Below are 27,614 nucleotides of genomic sequence, written 5' to 3' on the forward strand. Positions count from 1 at the left end.
CGCAACCACACCCCATGCATACCCACTCATGCCCATAACCAACGCAAGCACATACCAACTAAATGTATATATCAATTCACGAAAATACACACTCACGCACATACAAACCCATGCACATACACACTCATACGCGACCACACCCCGCACATGCACATTCACAAGCATACCAACTCACGCACATGTCCATTCACGAGCATACCACCTCAGGAACATGCCTCACATACACATATCAACTTGCATACATAGCAACTGTCGCACGAACACAATCACGCACATACACACGCGCGTGTGTATCAACTCACACATGCAACCTACCCCACGCCCACATACCAACTCACGCACATACAAACTCACGTACATACCATACACATGAACATTCCAACTCACGCACATACCAACTCACGCACATACAAACACACGCACATTCCAACTCACGCACATACAAATTCACGCACATACAAACTCAAGCACATACCAACACACGCACATTCCACCTCACGCACCTACACACATACACATGCAGACAACCACACACAGGTACCCCATCCCTATCCTATGGTCTGACCTGGATGTTGTGCTTTCCTCTGATGTGGGCGCGGAGTGATATGAGCCAGCCCGGCACACAGCAGGGGAGACAACACGTTTCCCCAGCCTTCGACGCCAGGTGGCACCCGTAACACTCTTGACAGAACATCACACCCAGACCTGGGGGTGAAATAAAATACAAATGCGTTCATTGGTCAGCAAGTGTTGCAACAACCATAACATGTATTTTCAAATAGATTGTGGGAATTACTTCTAAATATAAGGACCCAAACAAACATCGAGTGAAACAGTGGATGATAAGTAAATTAAACTACTCACTTTAATCTCGTGCGCGTACCCAATATGGGCTCTTGTTGAAACAACATGTATGCTCTGTTGAGACAACATATGGGCTCTTGTTGAGACAACAAATGGGATCTTGTTGAAACCACATATCGGCTCGTGTTGAAACAACATATTGGCTCTTGTTGAAACAACATATGGGATCTTGTTGAAACAACATATGGGATCTTGTTGAAACCACATATGGGATCTTGTTGAAACCACATATGGGCTCTTGTTGAAACCACATATGGGCTCTTGTTGAATCAACATATGGGCTCGTGTTGAGACAACATATGGGCTCTTGTTGAAACAACATATGGGATCTTGTTGAAACCACATATGGGCTCTTGTTGAAACCACATTTCGGCTCGTGTTGAAACCACATATGGGCTCTTGTTGAATCAACATATAGGCTCGTGTTGAGACAACATATGGGCTCTTGTTGAATCAACATATGGGCTCTTGTTGAGACAACATATGGGCTCTTGTTGAAACCACATATGGGCTCTTGTTGAAACCACATTTCGGCTCGTGTTGAGACAACATATGGGCTCTTGTTGAATCAACATGTGGGCTCTTATTGAGGCAACATATGGGCTCTTGTTGAATCAACATATGGGCTCTTGTTGAGACAACAAATAGGATCTTGTTGAAACCACATATGGGCTCTTGTTGAAACCACATATGGGCTCTAGTTTAAACAACATATGGGCTCTTGTTGAAACAACATATGGGATCTTGTTGAAACCACATAAGGGATCTTGTTGAAACCACATATGGGCTCTTGTTGAAACCACATATGGGCTCTTGTTGAATAAACATATGGGCTCGTGTTGAGACAACATATGGGCTCTTGTTGAATCAACATATAGGCTCTTGTTAAGACAACATATGGGCTCTTGTTGAAACCACATATGGGCTCTTGTTGAATCAACATATGGGCTTTTGTTCAAACCACATATGGGCTCTTGTTGAAACCACATTTCGGCTCGTGTTGAGACAACATAATGGCTCTTGTTGAATCAACATATGGGCTCTTATTGAGACAACATATGGGATCTTGTTGAAGCAACATATGGGCTCTTGTTGAGACAACATACGGGCTCTTGTTGAGACAACATATGGGCTCTTGTTGAAACCACATATGGGCTCTTGTTGAATCAACATATGGGCTCTTGTTGAGACAACATATGGGCTCTTGTTGAATCAACATATGGGCTCTTGTTGAGACAACATATGGGCTCTTGTTGAAACAACATATGGGATCTTGTTGAAACCACATATGGGATCTTGTTGAAACCACATATGGGCTCTTGTTGAAACCACATATGGGCCCTTGTTGAATCAACATATGGGCTCGTGTTGAGACAACATATGGGCTCTTGTTGAATCAACATATGGGCTCTTGTTGAGACAACATATGGGCTCTTGTTGAAACCACATATGGGCTCTTGTTGAAACCACATTTCGGCTATTGTTGAGACAACATATGGGCTCTTGTTGAATCAACATATGGGCTCTTATTGAGGCAACATATGGGCTCTTGTTGAGACAACATACGGGCTCTTGTTGAGACAACATATGGGCTCTTGTTGAAACCACATATGGGACTTGTTGAAACCACATATGGGCTCTTGTTTAAACAACATATGGGCTCTTGTTGAAACAACATATGGGATCTTGTTGAAACCACATAAGGGATCTTGTTGAAACCACATATGGGCTCTTGTTGAAACCACATATGGGCTCTTGTTGAATAAACATATGGGCTCGTGTTGAGACAACATATGGGATCTTGTTGAATCAACATATGGGCTCTTGTTGAGACAACATATGGGCTCTTTTTGAAACCACATATGGGCTCTTGTTGAATCAACATATGGGCTCTTGTTGAAACCACATTTCGGCTCGTGTTGAGACAACATATGGGCTCTTGTTGAATGAACATATGGGGTCTTATTGAGACAACATATGGGCTCTTGTTGAAGCAACATATGGGCTCTTGTTGAGACAACATACGGGCTCTTGTTGAGACAACATATGGGCTCTTGTTGAAACCACATATGGGCTCTTGTTGAATCAACATATGGGCTCTTGTTGAGACAACATATGGGCTCTTGTTGAATCAACATATGGACTCTTGTTGAGACAACATATGGGCTCTTGTTGAGACAACATATGGGCTCTTGTTGAATCAACATATGGGCTCTTGTTGAGACAACATATGGGCTCTTGTTGAGACAACATATGGGCTCTTGTTGAATCAACATATGGGCTCTTGTTGAGACAACATATGGGCTCTTGTTGAGACAACATATGGGCTCTTGTTGAATCAACATATGGGCTCGTGTTGAGACAACATATGGGCTCTTGTTGAGACAACATATGGGCTCTTGTTGAATCAACATATGGGCTCTTGTTGAATCAACATATGGGCTCTTGTTGAGACAACATATGGGCTATTGTTGAGACAACATATGGGCTCTTGTTGAATCAACATATGGGCTCGTGTTGAGACAACATATGGGCTCTTGTTGAGTCAACATATGGGCTAGCGTTTCAAACAAGGCTCTTTCTTGACTTTTTTTGGCACGTTTAGGTGCTTCCATATTTCGAGTTATGCAAAAAAGTGGCAAACTTTGAATACCAGCACTTTCACCGACAGGCAGTGCATATCCCATTTGCATTTGCTGAATTTGGATACTGTTACGCGCCATTTGTATACAGAATCACGTGGTACTCACATCCGTTAACGTCTTCGCAGCACCCAAACAGCCCCGAGCTCCATTCCCGGGGGGGAGCGTCCACTGGCCCGCCCCCTCCTAGCCCCGCCACCACCACCGTGGTGTTGTGCGACTGCATCGTCTGCATGGGCATAGGCTGGAAGAATACACATGTTGTCATATGCAATACATTCACAGTAATACCTAGTGCGAAATAAACAAGTGATAAATACGTTGTACTACATATTTACACAATACACATACGTAGTACGATACATTTATAAACATACAATAAAACTACACATTTAAAAAATATAGAACCCGTAAAGATCCGGGTAGAGGATAGGTCTTCAGCAACCCCTGCCGCACTCAGCAATATTCCAGCTATATGACGACGGTCTGTAAATTATCGAGTCTGGACCAGACCATCAAGTGATTGATACCATGAGCTTCGATCTACGCAATTGAGACACGATGAAACGCATCAACCAAGTCAGCGAGCCTGACCACCCAATCCCGTTAGTCGCCTCTAACGACAAGCATGTCATCTTTTACGGTAAAATGGTAATGATATTAGGGTGTTTTGACTTCGCTGATCGCTTGTCATCTTTCCCGGACGTCACCCTCATATCAGTCAGCTGACAAGACTCGATGATGTGAAAGTCAGTCACATCTGGACGAGTGCTGACCACGTTAAACACCCTTCACTCACTCACTCACTCACTCATTCGAGGACCTATGGTGGACGCACCTGTTGCATGACGGGCTGCTGGTAAGGGGGGTTGTAGTAGTTGGGCTGGTATGGGACTACCCCTGGTCCCTGGTACTCCTGGGGGGTCGGGGCCTGAGGGTGGATGGTGCGCGAGTGTGGCGCGTAGGGTGGTCGGCCCGATTTAAACTCAGTCATTCTGCAGAAGGAAAGAACATGACTGAGTCACTAGATTGGACCAGACTCCATTTTATTATAATATCAAATAACCTTAAACAAATAAGTTCAACAAAAGTTAACTTGGAGAACGCTAGGGACGAGAGAATGAAACTTGTTTGTATAATTTTCAAATTCATACTGGAAACAGAGACTGCTTCAGGTTTACCTTGATGACTGACAGAAATAAGATTATTAATTTTGTGGTGAAATATATATTTCTGATACAAAGCCACGAACAAGGAATATACTGTGAACACGGATACTCCTAAGAGGTGAAAGGAAGTCAACTCTTTATTTACTTAATAGTTGTACTTTCCGGATTGATATTTGAATTTTACTTGCCAATGACTTCTTTGTAATTTTCAAAATATTCTGTATATTAATTACTTTAAAAGCTATAAAGAGACACATGTCTGCAAATGTGATTTGAGTGCGTTAGCTGGATATAAATGCAAGGTAAATACAGAATTTGTCAATGACGTAATAGTAATACTTGGCGAAAGGGACACTGCGTCAAACTGAGTTTCACGTTTGTATGCTGGTAGTACGAATACACACAAGAAATTGAAATTGATACAAAGTTAATCATTTCTTGTATTAGATGCTGAGATAAATGCCCACGTTGTCTTTCCGAGCTCCGCGGATGGTAATCAACAGGTAAGTATATTTGATAACATAACACTGGACATGAATCTGAAGTTCAAAGAGAGAACAAAGAACCACGAAGGATGTAACGACTGGTAATATTTCAAACTGTATCGAAGATCTGTATCATTTCCCCTTCATCTGTCCATCCCTAGGAGACATGTGTAATTCGACCTTCAACCCAACCGTTTACTCGCCTGATGGCAACCACAAATTATCAAGATTTAAAATCTGTCAAGGTATATTTCAGGCATGGTACGATATGTACTTAAATGACACATGCGACTCTTTTTGTTCAATGATCCTGCGCACTATAGTATGCACTTGTACAATGTATCTGAGTCTATGGCATAGACAATAAACATTTGAATTTAAATTTATTGAATGGTTGGCATGGTTAGCGAATGGTTGGCATGGTTACCCCATGGTTGGCATGTTAAGCCCACGATTTTCATGGTTAGCGCACGGTTGGCATGGCTAGCGCACGGTTGGCATGGTAAGCCCATGGCTGGCATGGTTAGCGCATGGTTGGTATGGTTGGCGCACGGTTGGCATGGTAAGCCCATGGTTGGCACGGTTAGCGCATGGTTGGCATGGTTAGCCAATGGTTGGCATGGTTAGCCCATGGTTGGCATAGTTAGCGCACGGTTGGCATGGTAAGCCCATGGTTGGCATGGTTAGCGCGTGGTTGGCATGGTTAGCGCATGGTTGGCATGGTTAGCGCATGGTTGGCATGGTTAGCGCACGGTTGGCATGGTTAGCGCATGGTTGGCATGGTTAGCGCATGGATGGCATTGTTAGCGCATGGTTGGCATGGTTAGCTCATGGTTGGCACGGTTGGCATGGTTTGCCCATGGTTTTCATGGTTAGCGCACGGTTGGCATTGTTAGCGCATGGATGGCATGGTTAGCCCATGGTTTGCATGGTTAGCGCACGGTCGGCATGTTACGCGCACGGTTGGCATGGTTGGCATTGTTAGCGCATGGTTGGCATGGTTAGCGCATGGTTTGCATGGTTAGCGCACGGTTGGCGTGGTTAGCGCACATTTGGCATGGTTACTGCACGGTTGGCATGGTTAGCGCATGGTTGGCATGGTTAGCGCATGGTTTGCATGGTTAGCGCACGGTTGGCGTGGTTAGCGCACATTTGGCATGGTTCGCGCACATTTGGCATGGTTAGCCCATGGCTGGCATGGTTAGCGCACGGTTGGCATGGTTAGCGCACGGTTGGCATGGTAAGCCCATGGTTGGCATGGTTAGCGCACGGTTGGCGTGGTTAGCGCACATTTGGCATGGTTAGCGCACATTTGGCATGGTTAGCCCATGGTTTGCATGGTTAGCGCACGGTCGGCATGTTACGCGCACGGTTGGCATGGTTGGCATGGTTAGCGCATGGTTGGCATGGTTAGCGCATGGTTTGCATGGTTAGCGCACGGTTGGCGTGGTTAGCACACATTTGGCATGGTTAGCGCACATTTGGCATGGTTAGCCCATGGCTGGCATGGTTAGCGCACGGTTGGCATGGTTAGCGCACGGTTGGCATGGTAAGCCCATGGTTGGCATGGTAAGCCCATGGTTGGCATGGTAAGCCCATGGTTGGCATGGTAAGCCCATGGTTGGCATGGCTAGCCCACGGTTAGCATGGCTAGCCCACGGTTAGCATGGTTGGCGCACGGTTGACATGTTACGCGCACGGTTGGCATGGTTAGCCCACGGTTAGCATGGTTAGCGCACGGTTGACATGTTACGCGCATGGTTGGCATGGTAAGCGCACGGTTGGCATGGTTAGCGCACGGTTGGCATGGTTAGCGCACGGTTGGCATGGTAAGCCCATGGTTGGCATGGCTAGCCCACGGTTAGCATGGCTAGCCCACGGTTAGCATGGTTAGCGCACGGTTGACATGTTACGCGCACGGTTGGCATGGTTAGCCCACGGTGGGCATGGTTAGCTCACGGTTGACATGTTACGCGCATGGTTTTCATGGTTAGCGCACGGTTGGCATTGTTAGCGCATGGATAGCATGGTCAGCGCACGGTTGGCATGGTAAGCGCATGGTTGGCATGGTTAGCGCACGGTTGGCATGGTTAGCGCACGGTTGGCATGGTTAGCCCATGGTTTGCATGGTTAGCGCACGGTCGGCATGTTACGCGCACGGTTGGCATGGTTGGCATGGTTAGCGCATGGTTGGCATGGTTAGCGCATGGTTTGCATGGTTAGCGCACGATTGGCGTGGTTAGCGCACATTTGGCATGGTTAGTGCACGGTTGGCATGGTTAGCGCATGGTTGGCATGGTTAGCGCACATTTGGCATGGTAAGCCCATGGCTGGTATTGTTAGCGCACGGTTGACATGGTTAGCGCACGGTTGGCATGGCAAGCCCATGATTGGCATGGTTGGCCCACGGTGGGCATGGTTAGCGCACGGTTGGCGTGGTTAGCGCACCACATTTGGCATGGTTAGCGCACATTTGGCATGGTTAGCCTATGGCTGGCATGGTTAGCGCACGGTTGGCATGGTTAGCGCACGGTTGGCATGGTAAGCCCATGGTTGGCATGGTAAGCCCATGGTTGGCATGGCTAGCCCACGGTTAGCATGGCTAGCCCACGGTTAGCATGGTTAGCGCACGGTTGACATGTTACGCGCATGGTTGGCATGGTAAGCCCATTGTTGGCATGGCTGGCCCACGGTTAGCATGGCTAGCCCAAGGTTAGCATGGTAAGCGCACGGTTGACATGTTACGCGCACGGTTGGCATGGTTAGCGCACATTTGGCATGGTAAGCCCATGGCTGGCATGGTTAGCGCACGGTTGGCATGGTTAGCGCACGGTTGGCATGGTAAGCCCATGGTTGGCATGGTAAGCCCATGGTTGGCATGGCTAGCCCACGGTTAGCATGGCTAGCCCACGGTTAGCATGGTTGGCGCACGGTTGACATGTTACGCGCACGGTTGGCATGTTTAGCCCACGGTGGGCATGGTTAGCGCACGGTTGACATGTTACGCGCATGGTTGGCATGGTAAGCGCACGGTTGGCATGGTTAGCGCACGGTCGGCATGGTTAGCGCACGGTTGGCATGGTAAGCCCATTGTTGGCATGGTTAGCCCACGGTTAGCATGGCTAGCCCACGGTTAGCATGGTTAGCGCACGGTTGACATGTTACGCGCACGGTTGGCATGGTTAGCCCACGGTGGGCATGGTTAGCTCACGGTTGACATGTTACGCGCATGGTTTTCATGGTTAGCGCACGGTTGGCATTGTTAGCGCATGGATAGCATGGTCAGCGCACGGTTGGCATGGTAAGCGCATGGTTGGCATGGTTAGCGCACGGTTGGCATGGTTAGCGCACGGTTGGCATGGTTAGCCCATGGTTTGCATGGTTAGCGCACGGTCGGCATGTTACGCGCACGGTTGGCATGGTTGGCATGGTTAGCGCATGGTTGGCATGGTTAGCTCATGGTTTGCATGGTTAGCGCACGATTGGCGTGGTCAGCGCACATTTTGCATGGTTAGTGCACGGTTGGCATGGTTAGCGCATGGTTGGCATGGTTAGCGCACATTTGGCATGGTAAGCCCATGGCTGGTATTGTTAGCGCACGGTTGACATGGTTAGCGCACGGTTGGCATGGCAAGCCCATGATTGGCATGGTTGGCCCACGGTGGGGATGGTTAGCGCATGGTTGGCATGGTTTGGGCACGGTTGGCATAGTTAGCGCTTAGATTGTTGTGTATCCTGCACAACTAGAGATACCCATGAGCAATGTCAGGGATATTTTCGCGTTATCGACCTTTGGAAACAATATTAATATGCATAAACTGCGAGAGCGCAAACATCGAAACACATTTCACTGTGTCAGAACAATGACTACAGGTGATGTGCAATGACCCTACTCCGAGTGTCTGGCCCCCATCTTACACAATCAGTTCACTCAGGACAGATAAATAATCATCCATCATTCCTCTTATACGTCGATCATAGGGCCATTCTCTAAATACGTGACCTTTGTGAAATGAAGTACAGAATTGAAACAGATCGCGAGGGGCATTCGCGCTCTCCTGTAGATGTCCTAACATATACTACTCAAAAGAAGTTAAGGATCACCTGATTCTTTCATTTTACTATAGTTGATCCATCATGTCATGACAGATTAACTTTACCATTATGAAAGAATCGGGTGATCCTTAACTTCTTTTGAGCAGTATATTTACAATCAAACAGACGTAGGTGTAAACAAGTAAAGGTCATACTTCAATGACGGACCAGATCCAGTCCCCCCCCCCCCCCCCCCCCCCCATCCCCACCACTACCCCAAATCCCACCCCGCCCCACCCGACGCCACCCCACCCTCCTTCTGTGTACACAGCCTGAAAAGCATGCAAGCAGTCTACCCGACCACGTAAACTTCCTAACGTACATCTATTCAGTGTGATTAAAAAATTGGCGCGCACCTAGCCCTGTATTCTTGGACTTTACATGCAGCTTTGAATAGACTTCTGTTTTGTATGTTCCTAGAAACAGGAGTCAAGAAGTTCTTCACAGAAGTGCTAGGAATTCATACACCGCCTGTATGGGCTTGTTGTTTGATATTCTACCCTCAACTGAGCTAAAGATAAAGTGATTATTCCTTATAACGTGTTGTAACGTTTAAGGGTGGTTTAAACATAAGTGATAGGCTGTATTAACCGTGCTAAGAAATATTCCAGGTAGACAGACAGACAGACAGACAGATCGACTGTTTATTATAGTCTCACCTCAATAAAAAATACATTGAGTATACAGTAAAAATGTCAATAAAATTTGAGCAATTCCTAAATGGAATTATGAGAGACGAGTTATATATGAAATATGAGTTCTTTTAATGTATTATAAACTAAGATATTCGTAATATATATTTAGTTAAATCAGTTAAACATAACTGTACAAAAGACATGTTTTGTGTTGTACATAGATACTAATAAGGTATTAATGGCTATATACATACGAATTTCGCTATAAAAGTATAAAATGGCAGGTTTGGGCAGTAAGAAGGCAAACATATTAGTGTATGAAGTCGGTCTGCAGATCACCGAGTCTGGACCAGACAGTCCAGTGATTGGCTGTCTTCACGGAGACCAGGGCCTAGTGAATATGCATGTTGATCAAGTGTCCACAACAAAACTTATCTACATAATTTACTACTCAATAACACGAGACGTTAACTACCTTCACAACTACCTGCTCGGTGATTTATACATATAGTTTCAAAGAAGGTTCAACTTGACCTTTTGGTATAATAATGGCCCCAAAGCCAGTTCCATTCAACTTATTTACTCACCTGAACTAGAAATAAGAGAAACCTGTGGAAGCACCTGATCTCTTTGGTATTTAAAACTATGCATAAAGGTTCAGAGTGACAAAAACATCACTACCCGACTGTATGACAAGAGGGATGACTTCAACTTTCCCTTATGTCAAGAAATAATCCAGCAACTCCATTCTTTGGTGTCTATATTTCACAACTTTTGAGGTACAATCGAGCATGCTCTTTCTTCGGAGATTTCAAAGAGCACCATAGGACTAGTATTTAAAAGTTGTTTGATCAAGATTGCAACATTCAAGACCTCAGTGTAGCTTTCAAAACGTTTTAACATTGCATTTGAATGCAAATATGAAATGTGGACGCCCAGAGAACAAATAGTCTTCATTATTCGCCCAAACGGTTTCAGCTGGGTGTTAAACGGCAAAATAGTAGTGACAATAAATTATGGTAAAAACAGCCAAAAACTATTCCCCCCCCCCCCCCCCCCCCCCCCCCCTATTCTTTCACTACCTTATGTCCTCTCATATCACCAATATACTCACTATAGAAGCTTATTTCTTGAAATCACTGAGCACGAAATTTGACATGAAGTATAACAGTTCTGATGATAGATTTTGGGTACTTTCTTCTAACTGTACAGGATTGCTGCTCTTCCAGTGTGGACATGAACAGTCACTTGAAGACAAGTTACATTTTCGCGAAATATATCTCTTTCCACAGAAGATTATTTTGCATTACATATACTCAAATATGAATTTATTTGCACGGCCTCTTGGCCAGTATCACAGGAAGACACCCGATAATATATATGCATGAAACATTGGACATTGTCACAAAAGACACCCTTGTGGGAGGAGAGATAGTTTCATCCCACCTACCAAACTGATCACTGTAGACATAAAGAACTAGGTCTGGGATCAGCTTGGCGGAGTCACTTCTCTTATGACATTGGCAGATGGTCTGAGGATCTGTCGACTGACATCCGTATTGGACAAACATGCCTCCTTTGTTCCAATACCTCTTTTCTTATTTGTTTCGTCTGCATTAAGGTTCAGAGTGACCAAAAAATCACCACACGACTGTCTGACAAGAGGGGTGACTTCAACCTTCCAATAGTGAGCTTTCCCTGTCAAGGAATAATGTATAGGTGTTTTTTAAAAAACACATTCTCATGATCTCAACCTAAATTTGTTACAATAATATTGATTATCTGACCAAACAGATTCCAATAAATTTAAATTCAGAGTTTTAGTATTTTTTTGGACGAATGGTGAATGACCAGACGAAAGGACGGACAATGCATAAAACCCTTGCATATACTGAATGTGAAAACACTTAAAACCGTAAAAAACAAACAAACAAAAACCCTACAAATACTATAAATGAAAGTTTTCACATCTTTTCTTTCAATTTCAGTTTCAGTTTTCCATCCTAACATGTTCGGTGTTTTCCAGTTCCGTGTTTTTGGCGTTTACACGTTATCAATTAGGCTGTCCTCACCAATATACTCATAATAGGGCTTCTACAATGAAAAGCAGCAGAACCAGAAGGTGATGGTGACAGTTCAGGTCATAATGGGCCTTAAATATTGAAAGACTCCCCGTAAAATAAGACGGGAACGCCGTAGTGAGCCGGTTGGTGTGACAGACCCTTATATCTTTTGTGAAGATAAAAACTTGTTTGAGCGTCTGATACTTTTATGTACGCTTGTTTGAGTAGTCGCAACACTGCGATCGAGTTATTTTCCCTAGCCCATGCTGCAACTGATGCAGATCCACCGTTTCCGAATGAGAACAATCTCAGAACATAATCATATCAAGCTGTGAGAACATTATTTAAATTCATATCCAAGTTCTAACAGGTGCAACTGTTGAATTACGAGAATGCTCCATTCACAACTCCGCAATTTTCACATGCTGCTGAAAAGTTTATTTACTTTCCATTTATTTTTTCATACACATATAAATGATATATTCACTGTAATGGTGTGGCGCCTGTTCCTATGTTTACAGTTAGATGTACAGGAAGGGTGACACGTTTACAATATGTGATTGATGACATTAATATGACCGAAAAACAAGAGAACTGATGAAATGACCGTGATGGTGTAATGACAATACACCTCAATTTCGGGCGTGTAGATCAATCCCTGGTGTGTCTACCATGTTGTGCAATGCATGCACACCATGATGGCATACTGTTGATTAACTTGAGTATAGTTGCCCTTTGGATTGCCCGCCATTCAGTCTGAAGAACGAGAACATCCCACAGATATTCTATTGGAGACATGTCAAGGGACTTGGCGGCCCAGTCCATTGTTTGTATGCATTTTTGTCGGAGACAGTCAGTGACGACCTGGGCTTGAATTGATCTGACATGATCTTGCAGTTTAAAATTTCTCACGACAATTCTAGCAAATTGAACAAAGACAGGACATAAAATGTACTCAGCATATCACTGGTTAGTCAAATGTCCATTCACAAAAACCATATCAGTTGGCCTGTCATGTGTGATCCCGCCCTCACCATGACACTTACCGCCGCATACTGATCGTGGTCAAGAATTATTGCCATGGCATACTGCTCGCCACTACTACATTTTATGCCATCTGTGCAAACCCTTGATTCACCTGTAAACATAACAAGTGAACAAATCCTTTACACAATTACTTACACACCTTATGAACCCACAACTATGAAGTTAACAGCATAACAACTCAAAAAATCTGAATGGTACTGAGATACCAGCAGCCAATGAAGTATCCTCAGACAGGAAAACTTCTTTATCAGAAAAAAATCCCAGATGGCAATACGTTGTCAGTTACCCAGTCGCCACTTCTGTACCAAACCGGTGAAGCTCTGTGATGGGTAGGCCTCCCTGTATCCTGTTCTCTCAAGTTTTGTAGCATGGTAGGCGGGAACTAGAGGAGGACCACTGCACTCTCATGTTTTGTAGCATGGTAGGCGGGAACTAGAGGGGGACCACTGTACTCTCATGTTGTGTAGCATGGTAGGCGGGAACTAGAGGAAGACCACTGTACTCTCATGTTGTGTAGCATGGTAGGCGGGAACTAGAGGAAGACCACTGTACTCTCATGTTGTGTAGCATGGTAGGCGGGAACTAGAGGAGGACCACTGCACTCTCATGTTTTGTAGCATGGTAGGCGGGAACTAGAGGAGGACCACTGTACTTTCATGTTTTGTAGCATGGTAGGCGGGAACTAGAGGAGGACCACTGCACTCTCATGTTGTGTAGCAATGTAGGCGGGAACTAAAGGAGGACCACTGCACTCTCATGTTTTGTAGCATGGTAGGCGGGAACTAGAGGAGGACCACTGCACTCTCATGTTTTGTAGCATGGTAGGCGGGAACTAAAGGAGGACCACTGCACTCTCATGTTGTGTAGCATGGTAGGCGGGAACTAGAGGAGGACCACTGCACTCTCATGTTTTGTAGCATGGTAGACGGGAACTAGAGGAGGACCACTGCACTCTCATGTTTTGTAGCATGGTAGGCGGGAACTAGAGGAGGACCACTGCACTCTCATGTTGTGTAGCATGGTAGGCGGGAACTAGAGGAGGACCACTGCACTCTCATGTTTTGTAGCATGGTAGGCGGGAACTAGAGGAGGACCACTCTACTCTCATGTTCTGTAGCATGGTAGGCGGGAACTAGAGGAGGACCACTGCACTCTCATGTTGTGTAGCATGGTAGGCGGGAACTAGAGGAGGACCACTGCACTCTCATGTTGTGTAGCATGGTAGGCGGGAACTAGAGGAGGACCACTCTACTCTTTTCCTCAAGCTCAACTTCTCAGTATCCTGAGCATAAGTCCAACTTGGAGAACCATCTCGATCCAGACTGACAACTTAAGTTTCATCAATTCTTGGAATTTAGTAGGAATTCTGAACTGTTCTTGAATTCATCAATCTCATGTCAAGACAGAAACAGAGACTGTTATCCTGTTTGCGGACTAGAACCACATTAGATGAGTTTGAACCGTGAGATTCTCTAATGGCTCCACATGCAATCATCTCATGTATGTGTTTCCTTGCTTCTGTAATTAATCCAGGGGTGTTTCTTCAATGTGGCTGCTTGAAAGGAGTCTCACCTGTCAACTTAATTCCATGCCTTACAGTGTTGCATAAGTCTGTGATACTTGAAGGCACGATGCACTCCCAGTGCTGGATCATATCAGAGACTAGTTGCTTCTGTGGATCATCAAGGTGGCTTTCCTTGTGTTGCCCTTCTGAGAAGAAGTTTATGATGTCCTCTGATACATGTTGGGGCTTCTTAGCAGATACACCCAGGGGCACTTGCGTAACGACACAAACGTATTGGAGTCTAGCCTTTGGACGAATGGTGATGACTCGTGCAGACATGTTAAAGCATCAATCTGATGTTCTAGATGAATTTCCATGTTTTCCAACTTCTTCTAAGAGATAGACAGACAAGCCAAGTCGTAGTCAACCTCAAAGATGAGTTTCAAACGTTTGTTGTCCGCCTAGGGCTGTTGCTTTCGCTGTGCAAGTTCCAGCTTGATAACTTCTGATAGCTGCTGAGATATCTTGGCAGAATAATCTGTATCTGGTGTGGGGTTCCTATCCATGATGTGTGGTTGCTGTTGAACCTTCGATCACACCTTTGGATGTAGTTCTCCTTGCATCTCATGTTCAATGTCTCTTGTAGTCTGCAGAAGATCCTCAAAATCCTGTCCTGAGTAAAATGAAGGTCGGGTAGCATTCTTTGTATATAATACACTCCAGAATTTATTTCTCAAAATAATATTTCTAGACATATTGTCCATGTAGCTTCCTCCACATGTGGTTCTCTGTGGTAGAGTTTCCAATATACAGTAGAACATGGATATTATGAATTACAAGAGAAATCAGTTCGTTATATCCGTTGTTCGTTATATACGTTTCCGCTTGGAAACGTTCGTCAACTTGGATAAATCAAAACACAATACATGTAATTGTAGCATTGACTTGTATTAGCAAGGTTCACCTCATAGCATTCAATTGATAACATTTCGTAACATTCATTTTAAGAACATTGTTTATCAAATAGATGTACATATTTAGCATATTACGATTTACATATGGGAAGATGTGTTGTCCGTGATTTTTTGCTGACTGCATTGGTGAAACTGCATTGTTGAGATCAGCCAAACTGTCAAATGATGTCTTCTCTGTTGACTTTTGAGTGTTCAGGAAGATCTTTTGTGTTTCAAGAGCCTTACTGGCATCGACAAAGGCGGGTGTGGCTGGTTCCACTGTCGACCCCGTCTTGCGTGTCTTCATCCTCGGAATCCGCTCGGCTAATGCCACCTCGCTTTTCAACAATCGACTGGACTGTCATCATCACTCGGCCGTTCTGCAACAAGGATGTCTCTGTCGGCGTCTATGAATTCTTGTCGACTCACTTCCGTTGGAATGTCTGTGACCTTCTTTAACTCCAAATATCCCTCAAGTCTGATAACAGAATGTCATCAGATTCGTCACTGTCGGATTCAGCCCCACCATCCGTCAACACCTTTTCTGAAACAGTTCTTCATTGATGTTACATTGACTTGCCACCACGCTCGGCGTACCATCTCAAGTGCATTCAGTATGCTTATCACATGGTCTTGTTTCTTTTCAAAACTGGATAGCATACTTGTCATCATCTGCCGCTTGTAGTGTTGGTTCAGAGTGTAATGTTATTCCTGTTGATGAGTAGTGTAGAAAGTAAGACACCCCTGTTGGGGTGATCCCAATAACTGTCAGGCCTCGGTTTGGGGAATTAGCTATTGGGAGCTAGCCTTGAAACAAGAGAGAAGAGAGCTGTGAGGTCCTTGGGGTTTATTCAAGCAAGTGTGCTGAGGACCAACGCTCAAGGAGTTATATACCCCCACAGCTCTACTCTTATCACATGAACAATTACTTTGAAGTTGTAATTTCGGTCTCTGTTATCTGCGCTAGGCTGTCCAAGTTGACTACACAAAAGCAGGTGGTAATAGAATAGTATCAGTATTGCCTAACAAGAGTTTATTTTAATTACGGTTTTAGATGATGGTCAAAACGTGTGCCAGCTGGTAACAAAACATTATCAATAGAACAAGGGCCGGGGCGGACGAACGCACTGACTTTATCTATGATTACGTAATTTACTGTTGGCGTGAATGAGCTTGCCAAGGAGCGGCCGTCATGGTCGACCAGTGGCGATAAAAACGAGAAATACTGGTCTAGCGACTTTAGAATTTTAGAATTTCCCAGTTTAAGTTTAATTTGTTAAAAATATAAAAAGTGTAATGAAATATATGCACTGTAACAATACCCCTGTGCGTAGTGGAGCTTTTGACCTCAAAAGCCAAGAAAAAAAGGGATTAAAATGAAGCGAATATACATAGATAATCAGAATACAATGATACAATAGATTACGTTGGACATGAACAAATGTGTGCATAAAAATAGTTTGATAAGTTGAAAACATAAGGCACACGATTTCCATTACAAAGATTCTGAAACATACCTACTTATCAAACTACAAGAAAAAATGACAGTTTGAAGTAATGAACAAGCATTTCTGTGAAAAGGAACCCGGTTAACGTGAACATACATAATATGGTTTGAGGAAAGGTTGTTTTGTGATGCGGGAGTTTTTAGCATTCCCCAACAATTTGCCCTTACACTGTCAAACATTTCACATCACGCTAGGTCTACAATTTCAAGGTATCCGTGGTGAAATATTAGGATATAGGCGGCAAAGGGGTGCTTAAAGAGTTTGTGAATGTGCGGGAAGTGAGGCACCAGAAGGCGGTTGGATATGCCAATAGGAAGGACACAGAGTGAGTGGAAGAATTGGAACTGTGGCACACTCAAGTCTTGGAGAAGACAGTTGAGATTTTGAGACAAGGATGAGAAATGCTGCCCAAGGAACAGCCAAGATTCCTAACAGAATGGAGACATTGTAGTCCGTGAAGGTGGTGATGACAACAAGAGATTAACGGTAGTTGACGTGTAAGTATCATATTTAGGGATTGAAGGCAAAACAAGTTCACTCAGGACGGGAGGCACAAATATCAACCGAACTCAAGGATAATGACTCCCCATGATGGACCAAAGACAAATGGAAACCAAAGTACAAGTCAGATGTGTTGACCATTGATGCAGGAAAGTTGTGGCCACAACATTTCACTGCGTAGCACTTATAGAACACAAGGCAATTTGATTACCTGTAGGGGGTGGTCAGAGCTCATCTACCTTGACAAATGATGACTTGTTGCCAGGAGGAATAGCATGGAAGGTCATGACCTATGATTTTGCAAAATATCTGTGTTTCCGTTTCCGTCTGTGACCAGATCCTGTTCAAAATGTATGGTAATCACTTATCATTTCCGCACTAAAGTTGGAGGCAGGTTCCCAGGTGCGTTGGGGGTAACCTTCCCATTCAATTAGGTAATGAGTTACTCCTGACTTCTTTTTAGCTTTGTGTATGCGTTTTACAGCATAAAGTTGATCATCTGGTTGGGCAGATGATGTGGGACTCTGTGGAATATTGTCAGAGTTATCAGACGAGTGAGGTAGCATAATGGGATGCTCTGCAGAAGTGTGCTGTGATTGATGCTGAGCTGTTTGTGAGGCTTCTCTACGAGGATTGTCGGGCTGGGAGGCCGTCGACTGAGTGGGTGTTGCTAGATGCTGAGCTGGTTGTGCAGGTTGTCTTCGAGGGGTTGGAGGTGTATAAGTTTTAAGTCTGTTGGCATGAATGAAGGATTTATGTTCTTTGTTTGTGTTCATGTTCAGTAGTTTGAATGTATGGTTTAGACCGATGTTGAATGATTCTGTAAAGTCCTATCCATTTCTTTGGCCCAATTGGTCTGATCAGGGTCAGCATATGTTCGGAGAGCCTGCTCTATGACACTGTTCCTCCTTTTCACACATCCCATTAGTTTGGGGGTGGTAGGACGAAGTGTAGTAGTGCTTGATATCGAGGAGTTCACAGAGAGCACTTACTAGCTTGGAAGTGAACTGCCTACCTCTGTCAGTAAGTGTACAGGGAGCACCAAACCGTGAGAAAACCTCAGTGAACAGGATTGATGCAACCTCAGAGGCTTCTTGAGTGCGCATAGGGAAACCTTCTGTCCAGCGTGAGAAGGAATCAACTGCAAGGAGAACATACTTATAACCTTCCTTAGTCTCAGGCAATGGCCCGAGGATGTCAACATGGAGACGAGAGAATGTGTCCTCAATAGGCATGGGCACCATTGGTGCTGGCTTGGCATTTGTCCTTCTTTTGGACCATTGGCAGTCATCACAGGACTTGACATAATTCTCAATATCCTGGTATAAGCCTGGCCAGTAATACTTTGTCGTCCAAAGTGGCAACCACCAGTTTTGGAATCATGGTAGGCAAAAAGAAGCTCTTTGCGACAGCAGACAGGGACAGCTAGCTGTGTTACCATAGGAGGGCGATTGTTTTTCTGACCTCTATGCTTTGCATGATAGAAGTGGTACAGAATACCATCACGTATGTCATACTTTTGAGCAAGGCCAGTTAGACCCTTGACCTGAACATCTGTATAGGTGGAAGGAATTTCACCTTTTTCAATGTAGTCCATGATTGGACGAAGGTCAGGGGATTTACGTTGCTTTTCTGCCAAGTCTTGATCATCAAGATCAGTTCCTATAGCAAAGACCATAGGGCCTGAAGGAGGATCGGGAGGACCCGACTTGTAGACAAAGTCTACAGATAAAGAGGATGTTATGTCATCTCTACCGATATCTTCTGATGAGACACTGTGTGAGTCAAGAGTGCCATTGTCAATGTTTGTATGCTTTGGAAAGTTGTTTTGTGGGGATGAGCATGATTTGGTTGAAGTAGAAGAAGACCTCAGTTGGCTGGAGGGATGAGACATGAATGGTAGTTTGGTGTGGACACTGTTGTTGGAGGATTTTGTAGCAGTGGTGGCCGACTTGTTTGTCTTCTTGTCAGTAGGTGGCATGGGACTTGGATGAGCACGGCTGGCTGGTTTGTGAGATAAGGCTGTTGAGGGTGTAGACCTCATATTGCCTGCTTTTGAATAAGCATATTGGCGAGTGAAGGAAGTCGAAGGTGTAGACCTCTTGTTGGCTGAGTGAGAATTAGCATGTTGGAGAGAAGAGGTAGTCGAGGGTGTAGGCCTCATGTTGCCTGCATTGGGATTGGCGTAATGGCAAGAATGAGCAGTCGACGGTGTAGACCTCTTGTTGCCTGTATTGGGATTGGCATAATGGGAAGAATGGGCAGTCGAGGGTGTAGACCTCTTGTTGCCTGTATTGGGATTGGCATAATGGTGAGAAGTGGCAGTCGAGGGTGTAGACCTCATGTTGCCTGTATTGGGATTGGCATAATGGAAAGAAGTGGCAGTCGAGGGAGTAGGCCTCATGTTGCCTTGGTGATGAGGGAATGACACTTTGAGGCTGCTTGATGGTGACATCGAATGTGAAGTTGGAGTGGGTAAGAGTGGAGATGAAGCAGTGGCAGCTACTTGTGCATATGTGCTGGTTGATGATATGGGTTCTGTTGAAATGGGTGGGGAGGGTATATCATCAGTGTTAGGTTGATGTACTTGCTCTGCATGAGGAATGCGAGATAAGGCATCTGGTTTGTGTTGGCTTTGCCTGGCCTGTGTATGATCTCAAAATCATACTCTTGCAGCATGAGGGACCATCTACCAAGGCGACCAGAGTCATATTTGGTTTTCTTAAGCCAAGTCAGAGCTTTGTGGTCTGTGTAAACAGAAAATGATCCATTTGCAAGGTACACCCTGAAGTTTTTAATACCTTCTAGGACGGCCAGGCATTCTAGATGTGTGATACCCCAATTCTTTTTAGCAGTATGGAGAGAGCGGCCACCATAACATATTACATGTTCTCTACCTTGAGAATCAAGTTGGCCTAAGATGTACCCTATTGCAGTTTGTGATGCATCAGTTGTGAGGATGAAGGGTTGGTTTTTGTCAGGGTATGCGAGGATAGGTGCAGTTGTAAGGGCATGTTTTAGCTTTTCAAATGCCTGTTGACAATTGTATGATCATTCGAAAGATGCATCTTTTTTAAGAAGATTGTAAAGAGGGGAGGCAATGCCCGAAAAAGTTTGCTACAAATTTTCGATAATAGGATGCCAAACCTAGGAAATGGCGCACGTCATGGACATTTTTAGGAGGTGGAATCTGTGTGACTGAATCTATTTTGGAAGGATCAACATGGATGCCATCTTTGCTGAAGATATGCCCTAAGTAGGTATTTTGTTTTGTCGCAAATTTACATTTGCTGGGTTTTAGAGTGAGGCCTGCTTCACTGGTCTTTTGGAATACTGCCTTGAGCTGATTCAAATGTTCAGAAAAGGTTTTAGAAAATATTATTATGTCATCAACATATATCAATATGTAACGCCAATTCATCTCTTTTAGTGCCTCTGAAATGGTTTGCTGAAATGCCATAGGAGCATTTTTGAGGCCGAAAGGAAGGTGATTCCATTCAAAAACACCATCAAGCGTAATGAAGGCTGACTTGTGTTTTGTATCTGGGTGGAGTGGTATTTGCCAAAAGCCACTAGCACAATCAAGGACACTAAAGATTTTGGAATGGCTGTCACCTACGGCATCAACGATTCTGTGGTGGCTGATAGTGCTGTGGTGATGGTTGGTATTGTTCCTGTAGTGGTTGATATTGTTCCTGCCGTATCTGGTATTGATGTTGTAGTGGTTGGTACTGCTGTGGTGGTGGTTGGTATGGTTCCTTTGGTGGCTGGTATGGTTCCTGTGGTGGTTGGTATGGTTCTTGTGGTGACTGGTATGGTTCCTGTGGTGACTGGTATGGATCCTGTGGTGGTTGGTATTGTTCCTGTGGTGACTGGTATGGATTCTTCTGTGGTTGGTACTGCTGTGGTGACTGGTATGGATCCTCTTGTGGTTGGTATGGATCCTCTTGTGGTTGGTATTGTTCCTGTTGTGGTTGCTGGTGGTATCTTGGTGATGGGGAGGGTGGCTGTTGCTGGACCTGGGGCTCGTGCTGCTGATGGTGGGATGAGGGAGTTGCTGATTGTACAGCACAGACCTTGTTTGTAGTGATCAGCATGGTCACCAAGTTCGTTAATTGCTCAACTTGTTGGACCAAGCTGACCTCTTCCTTGCTTGGGGCCTGCGATTGTACAGCCAGTTGGGCATGGTGACGAACCTCATCCAGGGTCAGTGGCTCCTTCATATACACCCACTGCTTAATCTGTGGGAGTAGCCCATTGATTGCAATGGCTACTATCACAGATTGTGGTAAGCAGGAGTGTAACGCGGATGCTTGGACCCTGGTGATGAAGTCTCCAAAGTCCTCCTGTTCCTTCTGTGTCATATCAAGAAGACTAAAATTGAAGGCTGATGAACTTCGAAATCGTTGCTGAAAGGCTACTTTCAGCAAGTGGATGTCCAGCTGTGTGTGCGCAGGCAGGTCCCTGAACCATACTTTAGCAGCTCCGTCCAGGTAGAAGGGCAGAATTCTACAGGATTGGGTGTCTGTGTGACCATGGAGGAAGTTGAAATTGTAGAAATCTGCCCACCAACTTTCAGCATCCTTCTGACCTGTGTATTTGGGGAGATGTATCTGTGCCATTACTGGGGGTTGTTGCTGGGTAAGATGAGACTGACTGTGTTGTTGCTTCTGTAGGGGACGATGGTGTTAGCAGGCATAGTGTGGTGTCAAGCCATGGAGGTGGTGGTGGTAGTGTGGAGTCAGGTACAGGTAATGTCACAGTCTCAACTTGTAGTTCACAAGGCTGGCTCCAGGCACCGAGGATCGAACGTCTCCACCAATTAAGACAGCCCTGTTGGGGTGATCCCAATAACTGTCAGGCCTCGATTTGGGGAATTAGCTATTGAGAGCTAGCCTTGAAACAAGAGAGAAGAGAGCTGTGAGGTCCTTAGGGTTTATTCAAGCAAGTGTGCTGAGGACCAACGCCCAAGGAGTTATATACCCCCACAGCTCTACTCTTATCACATGAACAATTACTTTGAAGTTGTAATTTCGGTCTCTGTTATCTGCGCTAGGCTGTCCAAGTTGACTACACAAAAGCAGGTGGTAATAGAATAGTATCAGTATTGCCTAACAAGAGTTTATTTTAATTACGGTTTTAGATGATGGTCAAAACGTGCGCCAGCTGGTAACAAAACATTATTAATAGAACAAGGGCCGGGGCGGACGAACGCGCCGACTTTATCTATGATTACGTAATTTACTGTTGGCGTGAATGAGCTTGCCAAGGAGCGGCCGTCATGGTCGACCAGTGGCGATAAAAACGAGAAATACTGGTCTAGCGACTTTCGAATTTTAGAATTTCCCAGTTTAAGTTTAATTTGTTAAAAATATAAAAAGTGTAATGAAATATATGCACTGTAACAAAAGCTTCCGGATTATCCAGAGTGCCATATGGTCCTTCCAGTTTCCTCACGATTGTCAAATGTAGCCCTCTCACCTAGTGAAAGAAGAACACCTATTCACTTTGTTGGGGACTTCCTCTCTCTGGGACAGAATAGCAGTTGGGTAGGAATTATCTCGAATAAGGCAACTCCCATTTCTAAGTTTCAAAGGATGGCTCCATTTTCGGTACAGGGGTTAGCTTACCATAAAGAAGGCAGATAGAAAAGGAAACATTCCTGTAAAAGATATCTGAGGCATCAAATTTAAATGATTTCAAGACGAGTGAGGAAAAACGTCTCTCCTCCAATGTACCACCACAGGTATGTGCACGACATACTACTGGTAAGACAACAAGGAGTGGGATTGAGAAAAGAAGCATACGTAAAAGGAAACAGCGTGAAGCAGAGATAAGCCGTGGAATATTATGTCATTTTCAATTCATTCCATATTATGGAGTTCCTTTGTTGTGTTCATATTTTATACAAGAACCTGAACTGAAAGTCTAGAAGATTTACATCTTTAGAACACGTTCTTTATTGAGTAAACACTTCTTTCTAGGAGATTTCTCTGTCAAACATTGCCTGCCATTCATAACAAACCGAGATTACAGATGTAATAAGTTGTTCATAATACCATTTGGTCCTTCTGTTGGTTTCAACCATTCGTCCAGGTGTTTTTTTATAAAACGAATCGTAGACTACAGCGTCCTTCAAAGACTGGTATGCCAAGAAATAATCGGGCATGACCATTAATGGGGTTTTTTTTATCCGTGAGCTCTCAAAGGGTATGAAACTTCATTCGTTACATATATCTTTTATTGTGTAAATGCCTCTTTGGGCCTAATTTCTAATAATTAATGTTGAGTTTTTACATTGTGACTTAGCCACAGGTCTTGGGGTGTGAGTGAGTGAGTATGGCTTTTAGTAATATTCCAGCAATATCACGGCGGGCAAAGGTCTTGGGATAAGATTTAATCATTAATGTCAGAGTTTGACTCATACTTTCTCCAGAATGTTCCCAATAACTACAAAGTATTTTTCTTATCAACCTTTCTCTATTTTGTCTATTTGTCGATATTAGCGCCTTGTCTACCGACATGAGTGCAGCGTTATATAACAAACAAACAAACAAACAAACAACATCTCTTTTTGTCTTTGAAAGAAGGATTTTAGTATTGGGTTTAGTACATGTCTTCTTTGACTTGATAATTTTAAGGAGTCCTTATTTTTTGTATTTGGTTAGATATCTTTATTTTATCTATTTTGTGATTCCAAATGAATTTATAATAATTCTGGGTGGTGGGGTAGCCTAGTGGTGAAAGTGTCCGCTCATCACGCCAAAGATCCGGGTTCAATTCCCCACATGGGCACAATGTGTGAAGCCCATTGCACGGTATCCCCCGCCGTGAAATTGCTGGAATATTGCTGAAAAAGCGGCGTAAAACCATACTTACTCACTATAATACATTCTGTTAAGTTTTGGAATAAAGTCAGTCGAAGGGCTGGGACGGGAAATTAGTTTGTGAAAAAGAAAAACAGAGCCAGTATTTTAATAACTGTATTTTTTCCCACGATTGTTAAATTCCTCTTTCTTCAACTAGATAATATTCTATTAATATGTTCAATCCTTTTTCTCGTGTTAATCACCCACAAATCCTTAATATATGGATTTAACTTTATCTCAGTGGTCTCAAATAGTTTTTTTTTACTTTTGACATCCTGCCTTGGAACCAATCTATATGGCTTTGGTCTTATCTACATTCATTTTCAACCCTGACATTCTAAAGAATATATTTAATATTTCTATAGAGGCATTCTCCTGTGCCGTCCAGAAATAGCTCTGTGTCGTCAGCACATTGTCCAAGTTTATGTTCGACATCATGTCGAGTAATCCTTTTCATGTTATTATTTTTATCATGCACCAAACGATTTCAGCAACTAGAGGAAACATACATGGTTATAGGGGATCTCCTTGTCTACAACCTTGATCACTACTACAGAATGAAGATAGATGACCATTTTGGATTACACACGAAGTGGGTATATTTGCTTTTGTAATTTAATCACATTTATTCCGAAGCCATATTTGTATGGAACATAGTGATGAATTATTGAGTAAAACTTCAGAGTCAAATGCTTTTTCAAAATCTATAAGTAATAGTACTCCAGATGTGTAAGGCTTTTTTATGTCTGAAACAAGATACCATGCACTAGTCTCGTGTTTTCACTGACACGTCTACCTAGAATATATCTAGTTTTATGTATTTGTATTAGACTATCCAATGGCTTTTTAACCAGATAAGCAATACAGGCACGGAATATTTTACACAAAGCTTTCAACTCTTTGTGACATGGCTGCATAATTAAAAAAACGTCGTCAACCGCTTGATTTCAATTATGGCAGCAACGGGTCCAGAAGCGCATTAGCCTACTTCATTTAGGGCTCTCGCCATTCTCGCCATGAAGCACGACCGCAATTTTGAATCTGCTAAAACCTTGAAAACTTTCTTTTAATTTGACTTACAGAATATTACAATATAAGGCCTGGTTTTGTTATAACCTAATATACAGATAAAACTTAATCTTGTAGACGTTAGTGATATGGGTTTTAATCAAGAGGAAACCTTGAGCAACGTGGATCTATTTCTAAGAAATGTGTACAGGTAGTTGATAAGTTTTTTCGAGGAAAGCTCAACACTAAAGGGTCGGTCGTCTGACCCATTTGTTATCAGCCTAATCTGTCACGATATGGCTGAAATATTGCCCATGTGACGTTAAAAAATACCTCACTCACACTCACTCACCTTATCTGTCAGCTGCCTTATACCAGTCAGCCATTTTGAATTCAACTTTGATATTCCCCTATATTCCAACATTCTGATGAACAACTAAGGTTTTGACAAAACAAGGACAAAATAAGCTTGAAGTATACTCTCCAAACTAAGAATAGGATATTCGAAAATAACAAATGAATACAGACATACAAAGAGGTATCGAGTGATGGTGACGAATGGATAAAATCAAGCAAAGACCTGATGAAACTTGGCAATCAACAGAACATGTTGGCGGTGTGTTGTAAGGATGCAAACAGCCCCAAAAGAAGACAAGATGTATAGAAAAAAATGAACATTTGAGATTTGACATACTTCTACACCTCACCTCACCGTCCAGTCCACCAAGGTTTGTATTGCTGTGTTTAAATTTCCACATGTGATGTAGAAACGGCCAGACAAATGCACTGCCTCTCTAGGACATGGTCGTTGGACTTCACTCTCTAGTCAGGAAGATAAATAACATCCAATCCAATCTTGAAGTTTGAATGGTGTCATAAAAACGGTGTGCAAAAAAACCCACAAAAGTGGCTGAATTTTGTTGACAGGTCGTGGTTAGCCTGATAGCTGATAGTAGATTGGGAAAAGGACATTTTGACCTTACCTAAACACATCTCAAATGCATGTTCATATTTATTAGAAATAAACTCACGTCACACATTGTTTGTGTATGGGCGATTGCTCTAGATATCACTTGCTTATTAAGTGTCTCCCTCCTTTTCATCAGAACCCATAAATACAATACATGCGACAAAATTCTCACCATATTCATAAGAAATCTTAGGGTCCATTGTTCGATTCCGACTATATTATGAATCATTATCAAATAGTGATAATATCAAGTGTTCGCGAAAAGGTGAGCGTATCCTGTCCCCACCAAACACATGCAGAGTCAAGTGAAGTGTTCACCTAAAAAAACACGGACTTAATGGTACAAGTCAATATTGGGAATTGCGTCAGACATTGCATGTTGGAACCTTGGTCAATCAACATCATGTTGTTTATCACAAAATATTCTTCATTATTTGTTCGCCCTATTCAATTTGTTTAGCAGATATAGGATGATATTGATGTTAGCTACCTATAGGTGAACTGCAATGGACAGGCTGTCAACTTATAGACCTCATCTATTGCACTACTTTATATTTAATTATTCTTTTGAATGTCTTTGCAGCAGAGACAAGGCACTGGTTGTATCAACAGGTGTTTGGTTGAAACGGAAGGTACACCTTGGGATTGCCTAAAAGTCGGGCCGGGCCAGCGGGTAATACTTAAAATGGATTGCAGAATAATAAAACGAATCGTGCATATCTAGGCAGATCTCAAATGTCCAGAAACGGATAGTTTTGCTCATTTAATTGAGTTTGAATCAAAATGTATCTTCAGCAATGTAATAAACTGATAATTATAGCTACATACCGAGAGTTCATACCGAAAGTCAGTGTCTTGACTGTGTCTTTACTTTGATGAGAAGGTTTCTCACCGACCTTAGCGTGCAGGGGTGTAATGTCCTGGGCAGGAATTCGAAATGACAGTGTTTTGACTACTCTTCTTTCATTAATTAACGTGTTCGGCATACCTAATTAACCTTTACTAATTCATGTTAAACCAACACAGGATGTTTTCTGCAAGTGGATATTCGCGAATGTCATAGGACTGACACGACACGTGATAATAACTGTCAAAGCGTTTCTAAAATTACAACACATACTTTACATCTATAGACTAATTATAATATCATATCTACCTATATAACACTTAAGTGTATCATATTGCAGTAGCAAACACGGTGCTCAAAAGTGAAGCCCTTTTCCCTCTGGTACCTATATACTACTTTATAATGTCACGGTACATCGTATTTAAAGAAAACAAGGGGCTTAAAGTGAAGCATT

The 27,614-nt window shown here is 43.5% G+C and overlaps 1 protein-coding gene across 3 annotated transcripts in view; it reads right to left on the reverse strand.

The window, feature by feature from the left end:
- The window catches only part of LOC124125920 (cornifelin homolog), a 31,194-nt gene extending 4,992 nt beyond the window's left edge, over positions 1 to 26,202 (reverse strand). For 2 of the 3 annotated variants that reach the window (XM_048384375.1, XM_046489316.2), the window contains exons 1-4: positions 26,051 to 26,202; positions 4,345 to 4,501; positions 3,615 to 3,750; positions 566 to 705 (exon numbers count right to left, since the gene is read on the reverse strand). In XM_048384375.1, coding sequence (XP_048240332.1) covers positions 566 to 705; positions 3,615 to 3,750; positions 4,345 to 4,500 — 432 coding nt within the window. In that variant the 5' untranslated portion in view covers position 4,501; positions 26,051 to 26,202. Of the gene's footprint in view, positions 1 to 565; positions 706 to 3,614; positions 3,751 to 4,344; positions 4,502 to 26,037 lie in introns of all 3 variants that reach the window. The other variant, XM_046489317.1, reaches the window with a different exon arrangement.
- Between the last annotated feature and the right edge of the window lie 1,412 nt (positions 26,203 to 27,614).

The sequence above is a fragment of the Haliotis rufescens genome, unplaced genomic scaffold, assembly GCF_023055435.1.
Source record: "Haliotis rufescens isolate VD_foot unplaced genomic scaffold, xgHalRufe1.0.p SCAF_5, whole genome shotgun sequence".
NCBI classification, from domain to species: domain Eukaryota; kingdom Metazoa; phylum Mollusca; class Gastropoda; order Lepetellida; family Haliotidae; genus Haliotis; species Haliotis rufescens.